Below are 19,541 nucleotides of genomic sequence, written 5' to 3'. Positions count from 1 at the left end.
GGGTGGGGCAGAGAAGAGACTCATAGACCATCTGTAGACAATTGAATATCCCTTTACGTAAGGGACACAAAGAAGAAATGAGCCAATCAGGGTACAGTTTAGCACCAATGAAACATGTAACTTTCCTCTAGTTCTTTAATGCTTCCTCCCACTATCATGAACCCAATCCTACCTTACAAATCAGGGTATACCAGAGCATGCAAACTGGTACAGACAAGAGCTGGAAACACAGCTAATCCAGGGCAGGAATAACCCCCCCCCACCCCCTACCCCCCGGCCCAGAACAATATTAAGAGTAGTGATACCAGGAGAGTAAGGGAAATGTGTGGGGAGGAAGGGGGAACCGATGACAATGATTTACATATAATCCCCTTCCAGGAGGACAGACAACAGAAAAGTAGGTGAAAGAGACAGCGGTCAGTGTAATACATGAACAAATATATATAACTTATAAAAGGTTCAGGGGGAGGGTGGGAGGAGGAAAAATGAGCTGACACTAAGGGCCCAAGTAGAAAGAAAATGCTTTGAAAATGACGATGGTAACATATATTTGACAATATGGATGGAGGTATGGATTGTGATAAGAGCTGTAAGAGGCCCCAATAAAATGATTTTTTTAAAAGAAGCTCTGCACGCTTTTAAAAGTGTGCCTACTTCTGGGCAAAAGACTTGAACATTAGATTCACAAAGGAGGAAATCGAATAGCCAATAACCATATGAGAAAAGTTCCCGATCAGTAGCCTTCTGGGAAATGCAAATCAAAACATCCATGAAATACCACCTAACTTCCACAAGGACAGCCCAATCCAAAATAACAGAAAGCAACAAATGTTGAAGGGGGAGTGGTAAGATAGGAACTCCCAATCACTGCTGGTGGTCTTGTAGATATGTACAGCCATTATGGAAAGTGATTTGGTGATATCTAAAACAGATGGAAATCAAGTTACCTTATGGTCCAGCAATTCCACTACTGAGCATATACCTAGATGAAGTAAAAAACAAGCCACAACCAGACATCTGCACTCCAATGTTTATTGTTGTGCAGTTCACAACCGCAAAGAATTGGAAACAGTCTAAACTTCCTTAATTTGAAAAATGGATTTTAAAAATCTGGTATATACACACAATGGAGTATTATGCACTCCTAAAAAACAGTGAAGAAAAGATGAAGCACCTCGTCTTGTGGAAAGAATTGGGGGATATTATGCTGGGTGAAGTTAGCCAAACATAAAAGGACAAGTACAACATGAATCTACTAAGGTGAGTTTAAACAGCAGAATGGGCAAAAGGGAAAATGAACATATCACACAGTTCTCAGGTGGAGGACCAGACACTGTGGCACAAGCCAGAACAAACCCAATGATGCATAAGTCATCAAAAGAAAAGGAGAAAAGATACAGATAGCACCGCCACCCCCACCCCTATATGAATTTACAGCCCACAGAAGGGTGGGGGAAGAAAAGATGCAGATAGCTCCGCCATCCCCCACCCCTATATGAATTTACAGCCCACAGAAGGGTGGGGAAGCAAAAAGACAGCTATGGATGGTGTAAGATAGGGCAATAATAATAATAGTATAATATAATTAAATAATAAGGGTTCTTGGGGGGCTAGGGTGGGGTGTGGAGAGCTTAAAGGGAAGCTGATATCAAAGAGTTCAACAAGAAAGAAAATGTTTTGAAACTGATAGTAACAGCAATTGTACAATTATGCTTGATCTAATTGAATTATGGGTTGTTAAATCTATAAGAGTGACCAAAAAAGTGATAAAAATAGTGGTTGAATAATTTGGAAAAGGATATAGTTGTACAACACAAAGAGTATAATCAATAGCACTGAATTGTACATGTAGGTGTTGTTGGAGAATATTTTGTTGTGTATATTTTTGCCACAACTAAAATAATTATATTAATAATGAGTACAAGGAAGAAGAAAATATTCTAAAATTGATTGTGGTAATAATTGTACAACTCTTCTTGTTAGGACTGACCTATTGAATTGTATGATATGTTGATGAAGTGTCGATAAAACTGTACGTATAAATAAACAAACAAATAAAATGTGTCTGTTTCTATATAGGCAGAAACAGACAATGAAGTGCCCAGTCCCTGGAAAAGGACAACATGCTTGGTACAGTAGAGGGGCCGTGAAAACGAGGAAGCCTTCACAGGATGGCTGACGCAGCAGCTGGAACAAGGAGTGCCAACGTAACAAGTGGGAGGAGGGCACGGCATGGGAGGCGCTGCTCTCTGTTCTAAGTAGGTTTGCTGTGAGCTGGGACTGATGCCAGGGCACCTAACAACAACAAAGAAGATAGCAGAAGACTCCTATCAAAAAATAGGTTTATTTAACTCACCCTTAAGAGATTATTAGTATTTCAAAATTGTTTCAGAATGATCAAATCATAAAAGAAAGCTCAGAGGTTAAAAAAAAAGCAGTCCAACTTGACTATAAAAAGTGTGTGTTTGGAAAACATGGATTACAATTGACACTAGATTGTCAACAGTTGTGATGTTGATTTACTCAGTAGATACTGATTATAAGATATCGATTTACCTAGTAGACGAATGTAGGCAATGGGGTTTTAAAGCACGTTAGTAAAGTAAATAAGTGTGGAGCTGTAGACAAATGGAAAGGGAGGAGAGATTACTTAGGGGAAGACATTTAGGGTGCTATTGCAGGTCCGAGCAAGAAATCTTACATACCGCTGCAGTACAAAGAACAACACTAGGAGGGCCAGGAGGAATAAGAACCAGGAAGGTAGACGAGCAGAAGCAAAGAGAACTCACAGAGACAGTAAGAGAGGCCCCAGTAGTCTGGTAGCTAAGGACTTGTAAGAAACCACATGCTGGTAGCCTCTTCCTTGCTGCTCTGATCTAGAAGGCTTTATGGAAGAAAATGACGTAGGCAATTTATCCAGCCCATCAAGCAATGCCCAATGGCTGTATTTTCCAGATATGTCCTCCCTTCCTACAGAGTTCTCAAGATTGGATACTAAAACCCTGGGGCCCTCATGGTGCTTCCCTATTGAAGTCCCCTGGGCCATGTGGATTCTCCCCTATATAAAAGGTTTCTAGGAATGTATAAGGATCCCTGGTGGTACAGTGGTTGGTTACACGTTGGGCTAACTGAAAGTCAGCAGTTTGAATGAGCAGGCGCTCCTCGGCAAAGAGAGAAGGCTTTCTCCTGCAGAGTTAGTCTGGCAAACCCACATGGGCACTGACCTTGTCCTAGAGCAGCGGTTCTCAACCTGTGGGTCGTGACCCCTTTGGTGGTTGAACAACCCTTTCACAGGGGTCACCTGATTCATAACAGGAGCAAAATCACAGTTATGAAGTAGCACCAAAAACAATTGTATGGTTGGGGGGGGGGTGGTCACCCCAACATGGGGAACTATGTTAAAGGGCTGCGACATTAGGAAGGTTGAGAAATATTGTCTTAATGGGTCACTATGAATCATAGTCAACTAAATGGCAGTGACTTTTGAGAGGGAAACACTACCTATACTGGGACACTTGGCTTTTATGATGCACCAGCAATCGCTAATATTTAAGTCACCAGACTCCCTCAAGAATGTATTGCAATGGCCCGTCTAGATTACTTCTGCACCACAAGCCACAGATTTGATTTTCCCCACTTCAGAGTCTGCTAAATCATCCACATTACAGCATTATGGCTGATTAATTAAACCTGTTTATAATTCCTCACTGTCATTTAAAATTTTCATTTTCAAGTTTCTTGACTATATAATTCATAGATTCCCAAGTTTATTTGGCTTACTGCCAAATAAATTTTTTTCAGGAAAAAAATTACTCAGTGTTCCACTGGCAATAAAAAGTTTTGTCCATAATCCATGATAAAGTATAGGTATCTGTTTTTGCAAACCCCTCCTCCCCAATGTTCCAGTGCCTTCCAGAGCAGGGGATATTACCCATGTTAAGAAAACATTGATCTAATTCATCACAATGTTTAAGAGCACAACAGTAATGTTGTTGTTAGATGACCTTGAGTCAGTACTGACTCATAGCAACACTATCTACAACAGAACAAAATGCTGTCCAGCCCTGCACTATCCTCACAATGGCTCCTATGCTTGCAGCTTCTGTCTATCTCATGAACAGTCTTCCTCTTTTTTGATGATCCTCAGGAATCCAAACCCACCATCACTGCAGGAGAAAGATGAGGCTCTCTGTTACTGAAGAGATTTGCAAAGCCTTAGAAACCATTGACAGGGGCACTATGAGTGAGAACCACCTCAACAGCAGTGGATTATTGGCTCTACTTTTTCAAAATCAGTGACCTTCTTCAGGAATTGGTCCTTCCTGATAACGGGTCCCAAGTACAGGGGATCAAGTCCCACCACTCCTGCTTCTACGGAATATTCTGGCTGTACTTCTTCCAAGAAACACTTGTTCATTTCTCTGGCAGTTCATGGTATATTCAAATTCTTTTCTAGTACCATAATTCAAATGCACTTATTCTTCTTTGTTCTTCCATATTCAATGTCCAGCTTTTACATATATAGGAGTTAGCTGAAAACACCATAGTTTGGATTAGGGGCATCTTTGTCCTCAAAGTGACATACATATTTGCTTGTTACTACATTAGTGGTCTTTTGCATCAGATCTGCCCAATGCAATACATCAATTAATTCTTGCCGGCTTCTTCCATGATTATTTATTTATTGTGTACTGAAGCAAAATTAATTACTTGACAACTTCAAAATTTTCTCCACTTATTATTATATTGGTCCAATTGTGAGGTTTGTTTTCATTTTATTGAGGCACAATTCTATACTGAAGGCTGGTTTTTGTTTGTTTTTCTATCTTTATCAGCAAATGTTTCCAATCCTCATCATTTTCAGCAGACAAGGTTATGTCATTTGCATATCACAGGTTGTTGATAGGTCTTCCTTCAATCTGATGCCTCATTCTTCTTCACAGAGCCCAGTTACTTTGTTATTTGCTCAGCATATACATAGAAAATGGTGAAAGAATACAACCCTGATACCAACCTTTCCTGATTTTAAACCACATATCTACTCTTAAAAAGATTACCAATCAAACACCAAATTCAATTATCATCAAGTCAGTGCTGACTCATAGCAAATCTGCTGTGGGTTTCTGAGACTGTAACTATTTACAGGAGTAGAAAGCCTAGTCTTTCTATCTACTGGTGTTTCAAACTGCTAGCCATGTGGATCATAGCAGCTATTTTTGTCATATAGCCTCTATGTGTTGGAATCAAATTGGTAACAAAAATATTATACTGTGTGTATAAGCAAATGTGGTAAAGAGAGCTGATGGTGCCTGGCTATCAAAAGATATAGCATCTGGGGTCTTAAAGGCTTAAAGGTAAACAAGCAGCTATCTAGCTCAGAAGCAAAAAAGCCCACACGGAAGAAGCACACCAGCCTGCGTGCTCACGAGATGTTGAAGGGATCCGTTATCTGGCATCAAAGAACAAAAAATTCAGCAATGTGTGCTCACCTCCCTGATAAGATCACTGAAGACAAATGGGTAAATAAGCAAATATGGATATGATCACAAGGTGTTGAAGGGATCAGGCATCATCAGAACAAAAAATCTTATCATTGTGAATGAGGGGTAGTGTGGAGTGGAGACCCAAAGCCTATCTGTAGGCAGTTGGACATCCCCTTATGGAAGGATCGCGGGGACCAGACTAGTCATTCAGGGTGCAGTGTAACAATGATGAAACATACAACTTTCCTCTAGTTCCTAAATGATTCTCCCCTCCCGCACTATAATGATCCCAATTCTACCTTACAAATCTGCCTAGAGCAGAGAATGTACACTAGTACAGGAACTAGAAACACAGGGAATCAAAGGTGGATGATCCCTTCAGGACCAGTGGTGAAAGTGGCGATACTGGGAGGGTGGGGTAGGAAGGGGGAACTGATTACAAGAATCTACATATAACCTCCTCCTTGGGGGATGAACAACAGAAAAGTGGGTGAAGGAAGATGTTGTATAGTGAAAGATATGACAAAATAATAATTTATAAATTATCAAGGGTTCATGGGGGAGGGTGGAGTGGGGAGAGAGGGGAAAATGAGGAGCTGATGCCAGGGGCTTAAGTGGAAAGCAAATGTTTTGAGAATGATGAGGGCAATGAATGTACAAATGTGCTTTACACGATTAACGTATGTGTGGATTATGATAAGAGTTGTGTGACCCTAATAAAATGATTTAAAAATAAATAACATTACATTTTCAATATATATTTCTATCTAATAAATTGGAAATTTTGGGTACTCAGTATGACAATATTAACCCAACTTGGAAATGACTCAACAGCATCTAAAAACAAAAATGTGGGAAAAAATAACTTCTTAGATGCTAGTCAAACAGCCTATGTCATTAAAAGCAAAATAGTCTAAAACACCACCGTTGAGTCAGTTCTGACTCATAGCCACTCTGTCTATAGGCTATATAGTGTCTGAGGCCATAAAAAATTACAGAAGCAGACAACCTCAACTTTCTTCCTCAGAACAGCTGGTAAGTTTGAACTGCCAACCATGAGGTCAGAAATCCAACACTTACTTGAGGGCACCACAGGGTTCCTTAAAAAGTAAGTTCTAGACTCTTAAAAATAAGTAGGTATGGTTCCAAATTTTCAAATATGTTGAAATGAATACTATTCTTTGGCTCACAGATAACCTTAATGGCTGGATAAACTGGGATATTGCCTTCATTTCTTCCCCATTTAGAGGTTACCCCACTACTAACATATTTGCCCAATTTAGTATAGATGAGGGTAAAGTATGAAAGTCAGGGATGCATCAAAGACTACCATAGTGAATTCTGCACATCACTCCCAAGTATGCAGAAATCTGAACATATCACAGCATATCTTATTCCCCAAACTATTACTGATTAATTAATGGCTAATAAAAAAGTTTTAGCATTCACTGTTAATATAATGATTTGGGACCTGGATAACCAATCAATTAACTGATTGAGAGCTATCACTCTGTGCGATAGTTTATTGTGCCAGCCTGGCCGATAAACACAAGTAGGATTAACTATCGCACAATGGATATCTATTTCTCACTAAATTCATATCAATTGTGGTAGTTGCATATTCTCTTGGTCTGTGATACTTGCATAATCTTTGGTCAATTTGAGACTTAAGAGCAAAGGGGTGGAGTTTAGCCTGTCAATCAGGTAGCTTTATGATCCCATTTGGAGGTGCTAAGGAGATAAATAGATTGCTGGACACAAGACACAGGCTCACACCCAGCAAAACATTATGAGCCTGATGGAGCTTTCCTGATGCAGCCAGAGCCCTGAAGCTGAAGTATCCAGGTGGAGACCCCTGCCAGAGCTGAGATGCCTATACCCCCACTGGATCCACAAGACTTCCTACCCACTGGCCTGTGATCTTCCTGCATTCAGTATCATTGCATGTGTTACATGAGTCTGAAGAGGAATTTACAGAGTGGTATTATCAGACATATATGCTAATATCACGCTAACAGAGCTAATCTGGACTGGGCTGGGATGTTTTCTCAATATTCAATTGCATTTGTATATAAAGCTCTTTCTTATACACATATGAGTATCTATGAATTTATTTCTCTAGTCAACCAGACTAACACACCAACTAAAAAAATATATTTAGAGCTTCTTTCTTTCAGAAGGTATTTAGCTGATTCACATCACATAAAAACAGCAAATGGGAAACTGATATTTTAAAGTATTTAGCTCATTAATATTTACCCAAAAAAGCTAGCACATATGGGTACCCTAAATAAAAGCTATTATTCTTCTCATTAGTTCATATCTGGCCTGTAATTCTTATTATTTCTATGGGCTAAAATAAACCATAGTAGTATGAAGATCTTGGCCCATCCTTGTGCTACTTGGGAGGTATTTATATAGCACGTAACTGGTATTGTCTAAGGTTTCTTCATTTAGAGATCTGGCTTCAGGAAACCTTATAAAGGATGTTAGCATCTTCTGTACCACGTTTTATACCTACTGCTTTCTGGGACCTGCCTAGCCCTGTCTAACAATGCCTTGTATTACATATCTTTCTGGAGACCCTACTAAACTTAACTGCCTTTTAATCTACTTAGGCAAGATGACCTCCCTATAGACCCCACCTGAGTTGGTTCTGGGTACAAGGATCTCTTACTGGTTCCACGACAAAAATTTCTTCCCTGGCTTTTGGAATGTTGATGACAGTCTTCTCTTTTTTACTCATTATTTGTATTTCGGTCTTCATATTATTACATCCTTATCACCTTATTTTGATTTTGTTTTTATTGTTTCTGTTGGGTTTCCCAGTCTGTGCCCCACAGGAGTGGATGCATAGTGGTAATAACTGAGAAAGGAGTTGATGGGGAGTGCAGGCCTGGGGACTTGGTGATAGGGAGGAAAGGGGTATTTCCGGAGTGAAAAATGAAGGCAGGAGGGGGTAGGGAGCCCGGGAACTGAAGCCCTGGACAGTTCTCCTCTGATACAGGTTACATGAGCTGGAATCAACTGGACAACAATGGAATGTATATAGATATATATATCGACCTGTAAGTGTAGCTAATACTTCTCTCTCAAGGCTGGCCTGGCTGAATGATTCCACCAAAACCATCAGTGGTAGTCAGAATATCACCCCTCACTCCCCATAAATAGTTTCCATATCCTAATACCCAGAATCTATACATTTGCTATGTGATACTAAGGGGTATTAAGATTCAGATGAGATTAAGGCTGCTAATCAGCTGAGTTTAAAATAAAAATATTATCCTTGATTAAAATCAGGTGATCTAAGATATTTATAAGTGCTGTAAATTAGGGAGAAAAGAGTCAGAACCAGAGAGAGAGCAACATGAGAAGACTTTCCCAAGTTTGAAAATGAACCAAACCCAAACCAAACTTCCTGCCATAAAGTCAATTCTGGGTCAGCTCAACCCTATAGGACAGAGTAGAACCGCACCTGGAGGTTTCTAGGACTGTAACTCTTTACAGGAGCAGAAAGCTTTGTTTCCCTCCCACAGAGTATCTGGTGGCTTCAAACTGCTGACTTTGTGGCTAGCAGCTCAATGAATGACCCACTACGCCATCAGGCTCCCACAAATCACAGAGTTCAGATGATTTAGAAAAGGCAAAGAAGTGAATCTGCCCCAAGATCTCTAGAAGGATAAACAGCCTTGCCAACACCCTGTCTTTAACCCAGTGAGACTTCTGATTGTAGACCCCAGAAATGTAAGATAAAACATTTGTGCTAAAGTACTTTGTGGTGATTTATTACAGCAGCAATAGAAAATTAATATTCTTAGAGCTCAGAGAATGATCCTTCTAGGAAATTTTATTCCTAAGATATATGCTTGGTAATTTTGCCACTGGAAATGTTGCTGCTTTATTGTAGAAGCTACCTCATCTATATTTGCTAATGATTCCAAATTCATTGCCATTGAGTCAATTCTGACTCATGGTGACCCTTATTCCAAAGCTATAAATAATATCAGGAGAAGACTGCCTCATGGAACTGTCTCCCATGGAACAAGGGGAAGGTTTGAATTGCTGACCTTGGGTTAGTAGTTCGATGCCTACCCAATAGTACCACCAGGTTTCCTTGCTAGTGATTAGACAACCTAAATAAATGATCGATTATTGTGATTAGAGATAAAAGGGGATAAAAAGCAAGACTGTACAACCCAAACCAGTTTAATGTACACTGTAAACAAAAATCATTAAATGTTCAATCTGACCCAAAAAAGGTACCATTTTGACTATTGCTGGCTCTGTTTTAACTGCTCTTTAAGGATAAAGGACAATGCCCTATCAAATACAAGTTAATAAGATTTTGATAAACATCCAGGTATGGAGAGTCTGTGGTGATTTACTGGCTTACATCCTGTCCCTGCCCTCAGCCTCCCTCTGCTGGTACGAAGGAGCTCTGGTGACAAGGTGGGCTGTGAGCTGGGCTGCTAAGGACAGTCAGCAGTTCCAACCCAGCAGAAACTGCGGGAAAAAGATGAAGCATTCTGCTTCCAGAAAGAGTTAGAGCCTCAGACAACCTCCTGGGAAGTTCTCCTTTGTTCTGTAGGGTTTCCATGAATTGGAACCACTCGATGGCTGTGAGTCTGAGTTCTGCCAATAACTCACTCCATCCCACCCCACAGTGAAGCACAATACTTGTCACTGATTTTTACCCTGAATTTAGGGGGAATGTTTGTTTTCAGAGAACTGTATATGCCACCTGGATCTTAGAAACGGTTAAATATCTATAGCTCCTTCAAAATAATGTATCCCAAGTACTAATTAACCCTGAGCAGCTCTTTTATTCTCTTAGAACAAATATAATAATTGTCCCCTGAAAAGCAGTTGTATAAAAGCATGGGTTGATGGCAGCCTAAGAATGCCTTACTGGACTCGGCAAAAGCTTAAATTTTGTTTCATTTTTTTACTCTGTCAAGAAACTAAAAATATATCAGACCATAGTCTACCCCAGTATAGGAAATTTTTGAATGGAAGCAGTGGCTGAGTGTTTTGCCACAAGAGGAAATCTGGTGCCCTCTAGTGATGGAAAACAAGATTATCCCCCTCGCATTTACAAGAGAGCAAAGTTGCATACCAGAAAGGGACATCATTTTAGAGATGAGAAGCACAGCTCAGTGCAGCACAGAAACAAAATTATTTCTGGTCTCAAGTTTTTGAATATTGAATTTTTATTCTTATTAACTGTTAAAATATATTTTTAAATGAGTTTCTTAGGTAAAAGTATACTTGCCTATATTATCTGCTGGAGGACCCCTGGTGGCATAGTGATTATGAGTCAAGCTGCGATCCATAAGGTCAGCAGTTTGAATCCACCAGCTGCTCAGAAGAAAGATGGGACTTTCTACTCCCGTAAACAGTAACAGACTCAGAAATTCACAAGGGCAGTTCCACCCTGTCCTACAGGGTTGCCATGAGTTGGAATCAACTCAATGGCAATGGGTTTCTTTAGTTTATTATCTGTTGCAGATTTCCCCTCTAGCTTCATCCCAGAGGAGCAGAGATGAGTAATCTAAAATCCTGCAGCAAAATAAGGAATAAAAAGGGCATGAGATTATTAGGGCAGCAGGATTGTTAATTGATTCTTCAATGTTTTACAAAGTATTTGAGACATATAAAATGGGATAAAGCAAAGATAGTGCCTATGAAAATACCAACCAGCTTAAAAATGAAATATAATTTAGAGTTGACGCCTCCTACCCAGCACCACAGACTGTATTCCTACCCCATAAGGCGCTACACTCCCTTGAATTTGGTGTTTACATGATTGGTTTGAAAGCATATTTTTCGTTTTCTACAGTTTCTCTATTACATCTTCTAATGTTACATATAGTCTTTCTTTTGTTAAACATTTAAAAATAATAAAGTTTGTAAACAAAAGCTTGCATGATAGCAACTGTAAATGATTGTGCAAAGCAAGGAAAAGAATTCTAGCCACTTATCCGGTTCGATTCTTAAGGAACCCTGCTGTTTACTGGTTACACCTTGGGATGAGATCTGCAAGGTCAGCAGTTCAAAACCATCAGCATAGACTTAATCACAGTGAGTTTGTTTCAATTTTCATTTACCCAGTTTGGGGGCACATTAGAACTGACATTGTGAGAGCACCAGTATGAGACAAATGTAGCTGACATTTGCATCTCAGCTTGGGTCAAGCTTTAAGAAGCTTTGAATAGGATGAGAAGGCACTAGTAAATGGTGGCTTTTAAAATGCCCAAGAGCAGGGGAGGGGCAATGAGGGAGAATAGCAAACAGGCAATGCCTACTTTAGTTCAGCGGTTTTCAACCTGTGAGTAGTGACCCTTTGTGGGTGGAGCAACCCTTTCACAGGGGTCACCCGATTCATAATGGTAGCAAAATTACAGTTATGTAGTATCACAAAAAATAATTTTATGGTTGGGGGTCACCACAATATGCAGAACTGTATTAAAGGGTTGCGGCATTAGGAAGGTTGAGAACCACTGCTTTAGTTGATTTGATAAAGAAACCCCAATAGAGGTCATGCTATAGAAGGAAAACCAGGAACAGTGTTCCCAGTGGACATAAGGCCAAAAGTCATAGCCTGGTTTATCAGGTGCAGGCTGCAATAAACTCATTGCTAAATAGTAAGCTCCAGTTTTCTGTAACTGCTATTCTAGGATCAACCAAATGTTGTAAATCTGCAAAAAGCCAAACAGTTTAAACTTTGGATTGAAGACAAGACTGAAGTTCGCCATAACAACATGCAGGGAATTGACCTGCATCTTTGCTATTTGCCTACCTCCTGAAGTCCCTCCACCCTAGGGCCCAGGGAGGTCAACACATTCATGTTCCTCTCTTCACTATCCAAAGACAGCTCCATCCACAGAGCTGCACCCATGCTCCAGCCACCTAAGAGTTCATCTGAATGGTATACCTAAAGTTTAGCACCTCATACTGTCTCTAACATGCAGTAAAGCACTCACTATAACTAGTATAACGTACATATGTACCTAGCCAATGTTACCAGTAATTAACTATAGTCATTGTTCTCACCACCACCGAGTGTCCCTTCCATTCTCTCCCTCTCTCCTCTCTTCTCCTAGACAAAATTCTTATCCTTCAAATGTCAACCTAAGAATAGCTGTATGGATATATATACCATGTTACTTGTACATAATATTTATATTGGTATTTGCTATGTGTAAGGCATCATACATAGATGCTGACAAGTAGGCTCCAATCTTAAAGCATTTACCATGGACCACATCACTTATTCTTCAAAATATCGTGTCTCCCCCAGTCAGGCTCTTCCTCTCATTCCCCCTCCGCGTGGCCTTTCTTTTGTAACACTGCCAACACTCCATGAAGGCCCCCAGCAACCCATGCTTAACCCCTCTGAACCCCTGTGTGAGCGGGTATTTTCTTCTTAATAGTTCTCAATCCAGAATACCCACTGGCTATGCACTGGACCACTGGGAGAATTAAAAACTAAAATGTAAACCCAAAGCATAGTAATACCTAGCCTTGAACAATAAAAGATGAAGCCTGGCCATTGGTATTTTCAGAAGCTCCTAAAGGGTATACAATTTGTAGGCAGGATTGAGAACTGTTATCCTGAAATCATTTACCATGCCTGCAGCATTGGATTACATCACTTATTCATTCAATTTATCTAATCAGCAACTATTTACTGAGCTCCTAATGTGGGCTCAGCACATTAGGAGCTCAGAACGTCCCAGAAGCAGAACAGTACCCTCACATAAATTTCTTGAGTACCCTGTTGTAAATTTTCATCAACTGATCAAATTTTCCTTCTTCTCTAGCATCAGTTTTCCTACTTTCACACAATTTCCACCTTCTTTAATCTAGCAAGCCGGCTCCTTTGTTACTGCTCCGGAATTCTCAGTTGCATTTCAAGGTCTTGAACAAAGCAATCCAGTGTGAAGTAAACTTGGCCAAAGTGCTGTAGGAGATGGCATTTCTACAAACTTACATGAGAACAATGATCGTGTGTCCATTCCATCTGTTCAAAGCTCCCTGAGCAGAAGATACAGGGTGAATTCTTTCATTCATCATGTATACTCATTACCGAGTAGTTTTAGCACAGTAAGATAATAAATACACATTAACTAGAAACCATGAATAAATAAGGTAAATTTTATTAAAATGTATCCTGACTTATCAAAGATAAAGTATGTGTTTGCAGGAGAGTGAAGGGGAGACGTTCTTTTTTTTCTTTAAAGTCATCATCTTAAACGATAAGCATGGGGTACTGTGCGTAAACTGTTTATACAAACAAGACAGTTTGGGCTGAACATCTGCTTCCTTCTTTGAGTCTTGCATTTAAACTTTTGTATATGTTGATGGAAGACTCTAAGCACTGAGACTCATCAAGGTTCTTGCTAGATCATGTTTTTCACATATTGCCTCTTGAATAAACATGCAACATGTTTGTCAGTCCTACCTTCCTTTGCTGTCTTCTTTAGTTTGTTGAGCCTGACTTTCCCCTCATAATTTGAAGGAGATTTAAATTCAGATCTATATAATAAAAGTATTCTAAATTCTATGTAATTTTGATCCATACTTATTTATTGTATTTTTAAACCCTGCCACATAGAAGAAAAATAACATCAAGATATTTGTGTTTATTTAAATTTATCATATATTTCTATCTTATTACACAACTATTGACTGCCTGAAAAATAGATGTGAATAGAAGGTATCAGTTTACTGAGCTATCCCGATGTACTTTTGCATTAATAAGATGAACAGTGCCAAATTTATACTTAAAGAATTTGACACAAAGTAGACTAGCAAACAACAGTGACCTATCTCAATATATGACTGACCACAGTGCTGCTTCAATCTACCATCTTCTACTAAGACACGATCATAACTGTGTTTGTACTTAAAATCTGTATTATATCATTTCTTTCACTTTGCTGAATTTTATTCAAAATATTTAGAACGTGAATATTTTAAATTTTTTCCTTTTAAAAATCATTTTTATTGGGGGCTTTTACAGCTCTTATCACAGTCCATACATCCATTCATTGTGTCAAGCACATTTGATCATGTTGCCATAATCATTTTCAAAACATTTTCTTTCTACTTGAGTTATTGGCATTAGCTCATTCCCCACCCCACCCCATTCTCCACGCTTCCTCCTTCATGAACCCTTGATAATTTATGTTATCATTTTTTTATGTCTTATACCAACCGCTGTCTTCCCTCACCCACTTTTCTGCTGTCTGTTCCCCTGAGAGGGGGATTGTAAGTAGATCATTGTGATTGGTTCCGCTTTCTCCCCCCAGCTTTCTGTTACTCTTCTGGTATCACTACTCTCATTATAGGGGTTTATCTGTCCTGGATTCCCTGTGTCGCAAGCTCTTATTATATATTTAGTTTGGGGGGTATATTTTATTATCTAGGTTTTTCACTTCAATAAACATTAAGCTCTAGAATGTGTATAAACAGAATTTTTTTAAATATTTGGATTACAGTGATAATTCAGAAGCAAAAGAGCCTTCTTTCAAAAAGACAACCTAATATATATTTGGAGTATAATGTGATATAAGATGATAAATCATGTGACAAATAATTAATTACATGAACTCCCTTAAAAACTATGAAAATTAAAAACTATGGCTATGTGTGAATCCATGAAACATAGCACCTTTGTAAGAAATAAATTTTTTCTAGATAAACTTGAATAAGCAGGTCTTTAATGAAATAGACTGGTTTCTATTCTCCCCAGTGACTAAAAATCATACCTTTGTGAAATTATAAGTTGTCTTTGAATGAACTGAGACTAATTAACAGAATTATTGTAGATAAAAGATCTGGAACAGATATTTCACCAAAGGGCGTGTTTAAATAGCCAACAAACACAAGAAAGGATATTCAAAGCCATTTTCCTTTACAGAGATGCGAACCTAATCCACTGGCGTGATGCTGATAGTGCACCACCCTCATTAGAATGCCAAACAAGAACACAGGGTGCTGGAGAGAATCTGCCTGAAACTGGAGCCCCCATTCAGTGCGCACGGGTGGTCACAATGGCACAACACGGCTGTGGGGGAAACACCTGAGCGAGCCTCAAAAGGCTGAACATGTAACTACCACATGGTTTAGCAATCTAGTCAGAGATACAGGTTTCTCCCAGTATCTGAAAGTAGATATTTCTATAATCCCATGAAACATTTTGGTATAAAGGGAAGAAGCAAGTACCATTCATTATTATAGGAAAATATTTGAGCGGTTTTAGATCCCCCAAATAACTACCAAGACATTTAAAAGTATAGTAACTTGAGGTTGAGATGCAAAATGTAGTTCCTGGGAAAGAAGTGTTGCTATCTCCATTCCTCTGGGGTGCAAACTGCCTTTTCAACGGTTCACTGCAAAACAAACACTGAAAGCTAGTTTCACTTTTTACTATTTTTCATGAAAGCATCAGTCCTCTTCAGATCTTGTTATCACAAATATGTACTAACATTAACTAAACATGTAGGTCTTTTGTTCAAGTGGAAGAACATAAAGCAAAATTTTGAAACGTGTAGGATCCTCTGTACAAAGTGCTTCAAAAAGTTTGTTGGGAAATCTTGTACTTTCAATTCTCTTTTTCCATACCTCTGGAAGCCTTCATCCATATACTCCCAAAGAAATGAAAGCGAGAATGCAGACAGAAACCTTTACACTAAAGATCACTGGAGCACATTCAGAATAGCCGAAAGGTGAAAATACCCCAAATCCTCCATCACTTTGAATAAAGACACGCAGTGTGGTACATGCACACAATGGAAGAGAAATGAAGTCCTGAAACTCAACACAACACGGATGAACCTGGAAAACATTATACCAAACGAAATAAGTCAGTATTAAAAGGTAAAATACTATACAATGCAATTACAGAGCAAACATAGCTTATTAGAAATTGCCAAGGATAGTAGAGAGAGAAAAGGGGGGGGGGTACTTTTTTGCTTAGAGGTCACTGAGTTTATGTTAATTAGAAAAAATACTGAGATGGGGTTGTAAGGAATGGAGGCTATAGTCAGTCACTGAATTGTACAAAACTGTTGAATTGGCAAATATTTCATAATATTTTCACTACAATTTTAAAACTACAAGACAGAATAACAAGACATTTGAGATAAAATTACAACTTTAAAACATCTGTAATGGGAAAAACACAGAGTACAATGATTTTTACATATAAATAGAATTACTTTAATGTTCTAGGCAACTATACCAGCAGCAACTTTACTTTCTCTGAATCTAGAGGAGGAGACAGTTTACCCAGATTAAACTTTTGATTAGTTGCTTCAAGTGTTGGCAATTTAATTACCCACTTAGACCAATTAGGTGGCACCAAGGAATTTTCAAAGTAAATTATAAATAGTTTTAATTGAAATAAAATGAAAATACTGCAAAGCAAAATTCACCAAATGGAGCTAATGCAATAATTAAGAAGAAATTTAGAACATTAAATAGTTATATTAAAAAACTCAAAAAATCTACTAGCAACCATAAGAAACAAAGGAGAGTGAAGAAAATAAATTTTGAACTAGCAGAAAGTAAATAATGAAATAAGAGCAGAAAAATAGAAATTTAAAATCCAAAAATAATTGGGAATATCAATTAGTTGATGTAAACTTTTAAGAAGAGTAGAAAAGGAAAAAGATAAAAAATGTACAAACATACGATTTTCAATATCAGAATTAGAAGGGGAGATATCACTACAAATCCCACTAACATAAATGCATAATAAATTCAAGACCAGGAGCAATGCTAAGGAGCCTGAGAGGAACCACTGAGTAAGGGTTTGACTGTTAGCACAAAGTGTGATTCAAACCCACTCTTCAGAAGAAAAGAGGGGACTATCTACTCCCATGAATATTTACAGCCTCAGAAACAATATGCTGCCTGCTATGAGTTGGAACTGTGTTAAATGTCAGTGGGTTTGATTGGGTTTGATATGAACAATTAATGCTATACACATAATTTTATAATCCAGTTCATGTGTCAGTTGGCTGAATTGTCCTGAATTTCTGAGTTAGCTAATTGGTAGCTGAATTGTCTTTTAACTATTCAAAGTGTTCTTATTAATTGCTGTAAGCCTTGCAAAGTAAGAAATGATGTTGTTCTAAGTGGCACTGCAGAGTGGGCTCTGAATCACAATGACCCTACGTACAACAGAATAAAACATTGCCTGACTCTGCGTCACCCTAACAATGGTTTTTATGTTTGTACCCATTGTTTCAACACTGTGTCAATCCATCTCATCAAGGGCCTTCCTCTTTTTTGCCACTTTACCAAGCATGATGTCTTTCCCAGGGACTAATCTTTCCTGACAAGATGTGCAAAGTATGTGAGAGGCAGTCTCACCGTCCTCACATTCAGGAAGTGTTCAGACTACGCTTCTTCTAAGACACATTTGTTTGACTTTTGGTAGTCCACTAGACTTTCAATATTTTCAAAATTTAAATGCATCAATTCTTCTCCAGTTTTCCTTATTCAATATCCAACTTCTAGATTTATATGCATCAATTGACTTGGGTCAGGCACATCTTAGTCCTTAAAGTGGCATCCTGGCTTTTCAAAACTTTAAAGAGGTATTGGGCAGCAGATATTCCCAATGCAATGTGTCTTTTGGTCTCTTGACTGGTGCTTCCAGGAACATTGACTATGGATCTAATCAAGGTAAAATCTTTGACAACTTTAATTTTCTCTTAGTTTATCATAATATTGTCTATTGATCCTGATGGGTTGTTGTTGCTGTTGTTTTTACATTGAGCTGCAGTCCAGACTGAAGGCTGCAATCTTTGATTTCATCAGTAAGGGCTTCAATTCCTCCTCACTTTCAGCAAGCAAGGTTGTATTATCTGCATACTGCATAAACCTTCCTCCAACCCTGATGCTATGTTCTTCTCCACATAGTCTAGCTTCTCAGATTATCTGCTCAGCAACAGATTGAGTAAATATGGTGAAATAATACAAACCGGATGCACATTTTCCACATTTTAAAACATGTAGTAGTCCCTTGTTCTGTTCACACAACTGCCTCTTGGTCCATGTACAAGTTCGGCATAAACACAATGAACTGTTCTGGCATTTCCATTCTGTTCAAAGAACTATCCAGACCCATATAGTTTTCCTTACCAAAATTTAAGAAAAAATGTAGCATGATTTCTACACCATGATTTCTAACATACAGAAGTGAATATGAAAATGACTAGCACAAGTCTGACAACAAATCCAGAAAAAGACAACACACACAAAGAAATCGTTTCAAACGTGGCATCTTTCCTTGAGGCATTTCTAACTCATCGACACAAAGTCAGGGTGGAACTAACTGCCCTTGTAATTTCTGAGACGGCAACTCTTTACAGGAGCAGAAAACCTCATCCTTTTCCAGTGGATTGGCTAATGGTTTCAAACTGCTTACCTTGCCAGCAGCCCAGTATGTTAGCTACTATGACACCAGGGCAAAAATTAATAGTAACTAGCACCCACAAATATATGAGGTCGAGTTTAAAAAGTACTGCTACTAAGATTCCAATTCATACACGCATGGGATTATGCCAAGCAAAATTTGTTTAAACGTGTTTCTGAAATCAGTGGTTAGTTGCAGACAAATTCTTTAAGTAGTTTTTTAAGCCTAAATTGTCTTAGGCTCCGAGCGTAGGATGCATTCAAAAAAGATCCAATTCAAACAGTGGCTTCTGAGGGAATATTCTGGGCCAATCAAATTCAAGCAAGAGAAGTCAGCTCAGAAGCTTATGGTGGTAGCTTTTTGGGATCCTAAAGGAGTACTCTAGATACATTTTTCTCAAAAGACAGGACATTCATGGGGACTTATTAAAAATAAGTATTAAGAATATTGAAAATGGCATTATAAAGAAAATATCCAGGTAAACTGAGGCAATAAATTTTCTTTCCAAAATATCTTTGTTTGTTCAGTATCACAATGCATCTCCTCTTTCTTTGATGGTAGAAAAGTCTGTACTAGGAGAATTTCATTGGTAAACCTTACGCTATCCACCCTATACAATGCTGTCT

At 38.6% G+C, this 19,541-nt stretch overlaps 1 protein-coding gene across 4 annotated transcripts in view; it reads right to left on the bottom strand.

Moving 5' to 3' along the window:
* RNF180 (ring finger protein 180) overlaps positions 1–19,541 on the bottom strand; it is a 213,746-nt gene that overhangs the window by 138,262 nt on the left and 55,943 nt on the right. Inside the window, exon 5 of one of the 4 annotated variants that reach the window (XM_075541080.1) lies at positions 14,423–16,325. The exons of the other annotated variants lie outside the window; for them this stretch is intronic. Coding sequence (XP_075397195.1) covers positions 16,125–16,325 — 201 coding nt within the window. The 3' untranslated portion in view covers positions 14,423–16,124. Of the gene's footprint in view, positions 1–14,422; positions 16,326–19,541 lie in introns of those variants that run through there. 4 annotated transcript variants of the gene reach the window in all.

Source organism: Tenrec ecaudatus, chromosome 2 (genome assembly GCF_050624435.1).
Source record: "Tenrec ecaudatus isolate mTenEca1 chromosome 2, mTenEca1.hap1, whole genome shotgun sequence".
NCBI lineage: Eukaryota > Metazoa > Chordata > Mammalia > Afrosoricida > Tenrecidae > Tenrec > Tenrec ecaudatus.
This window is presented reverse-complemented; position numbering and strand designations above follow the sequence as displayed.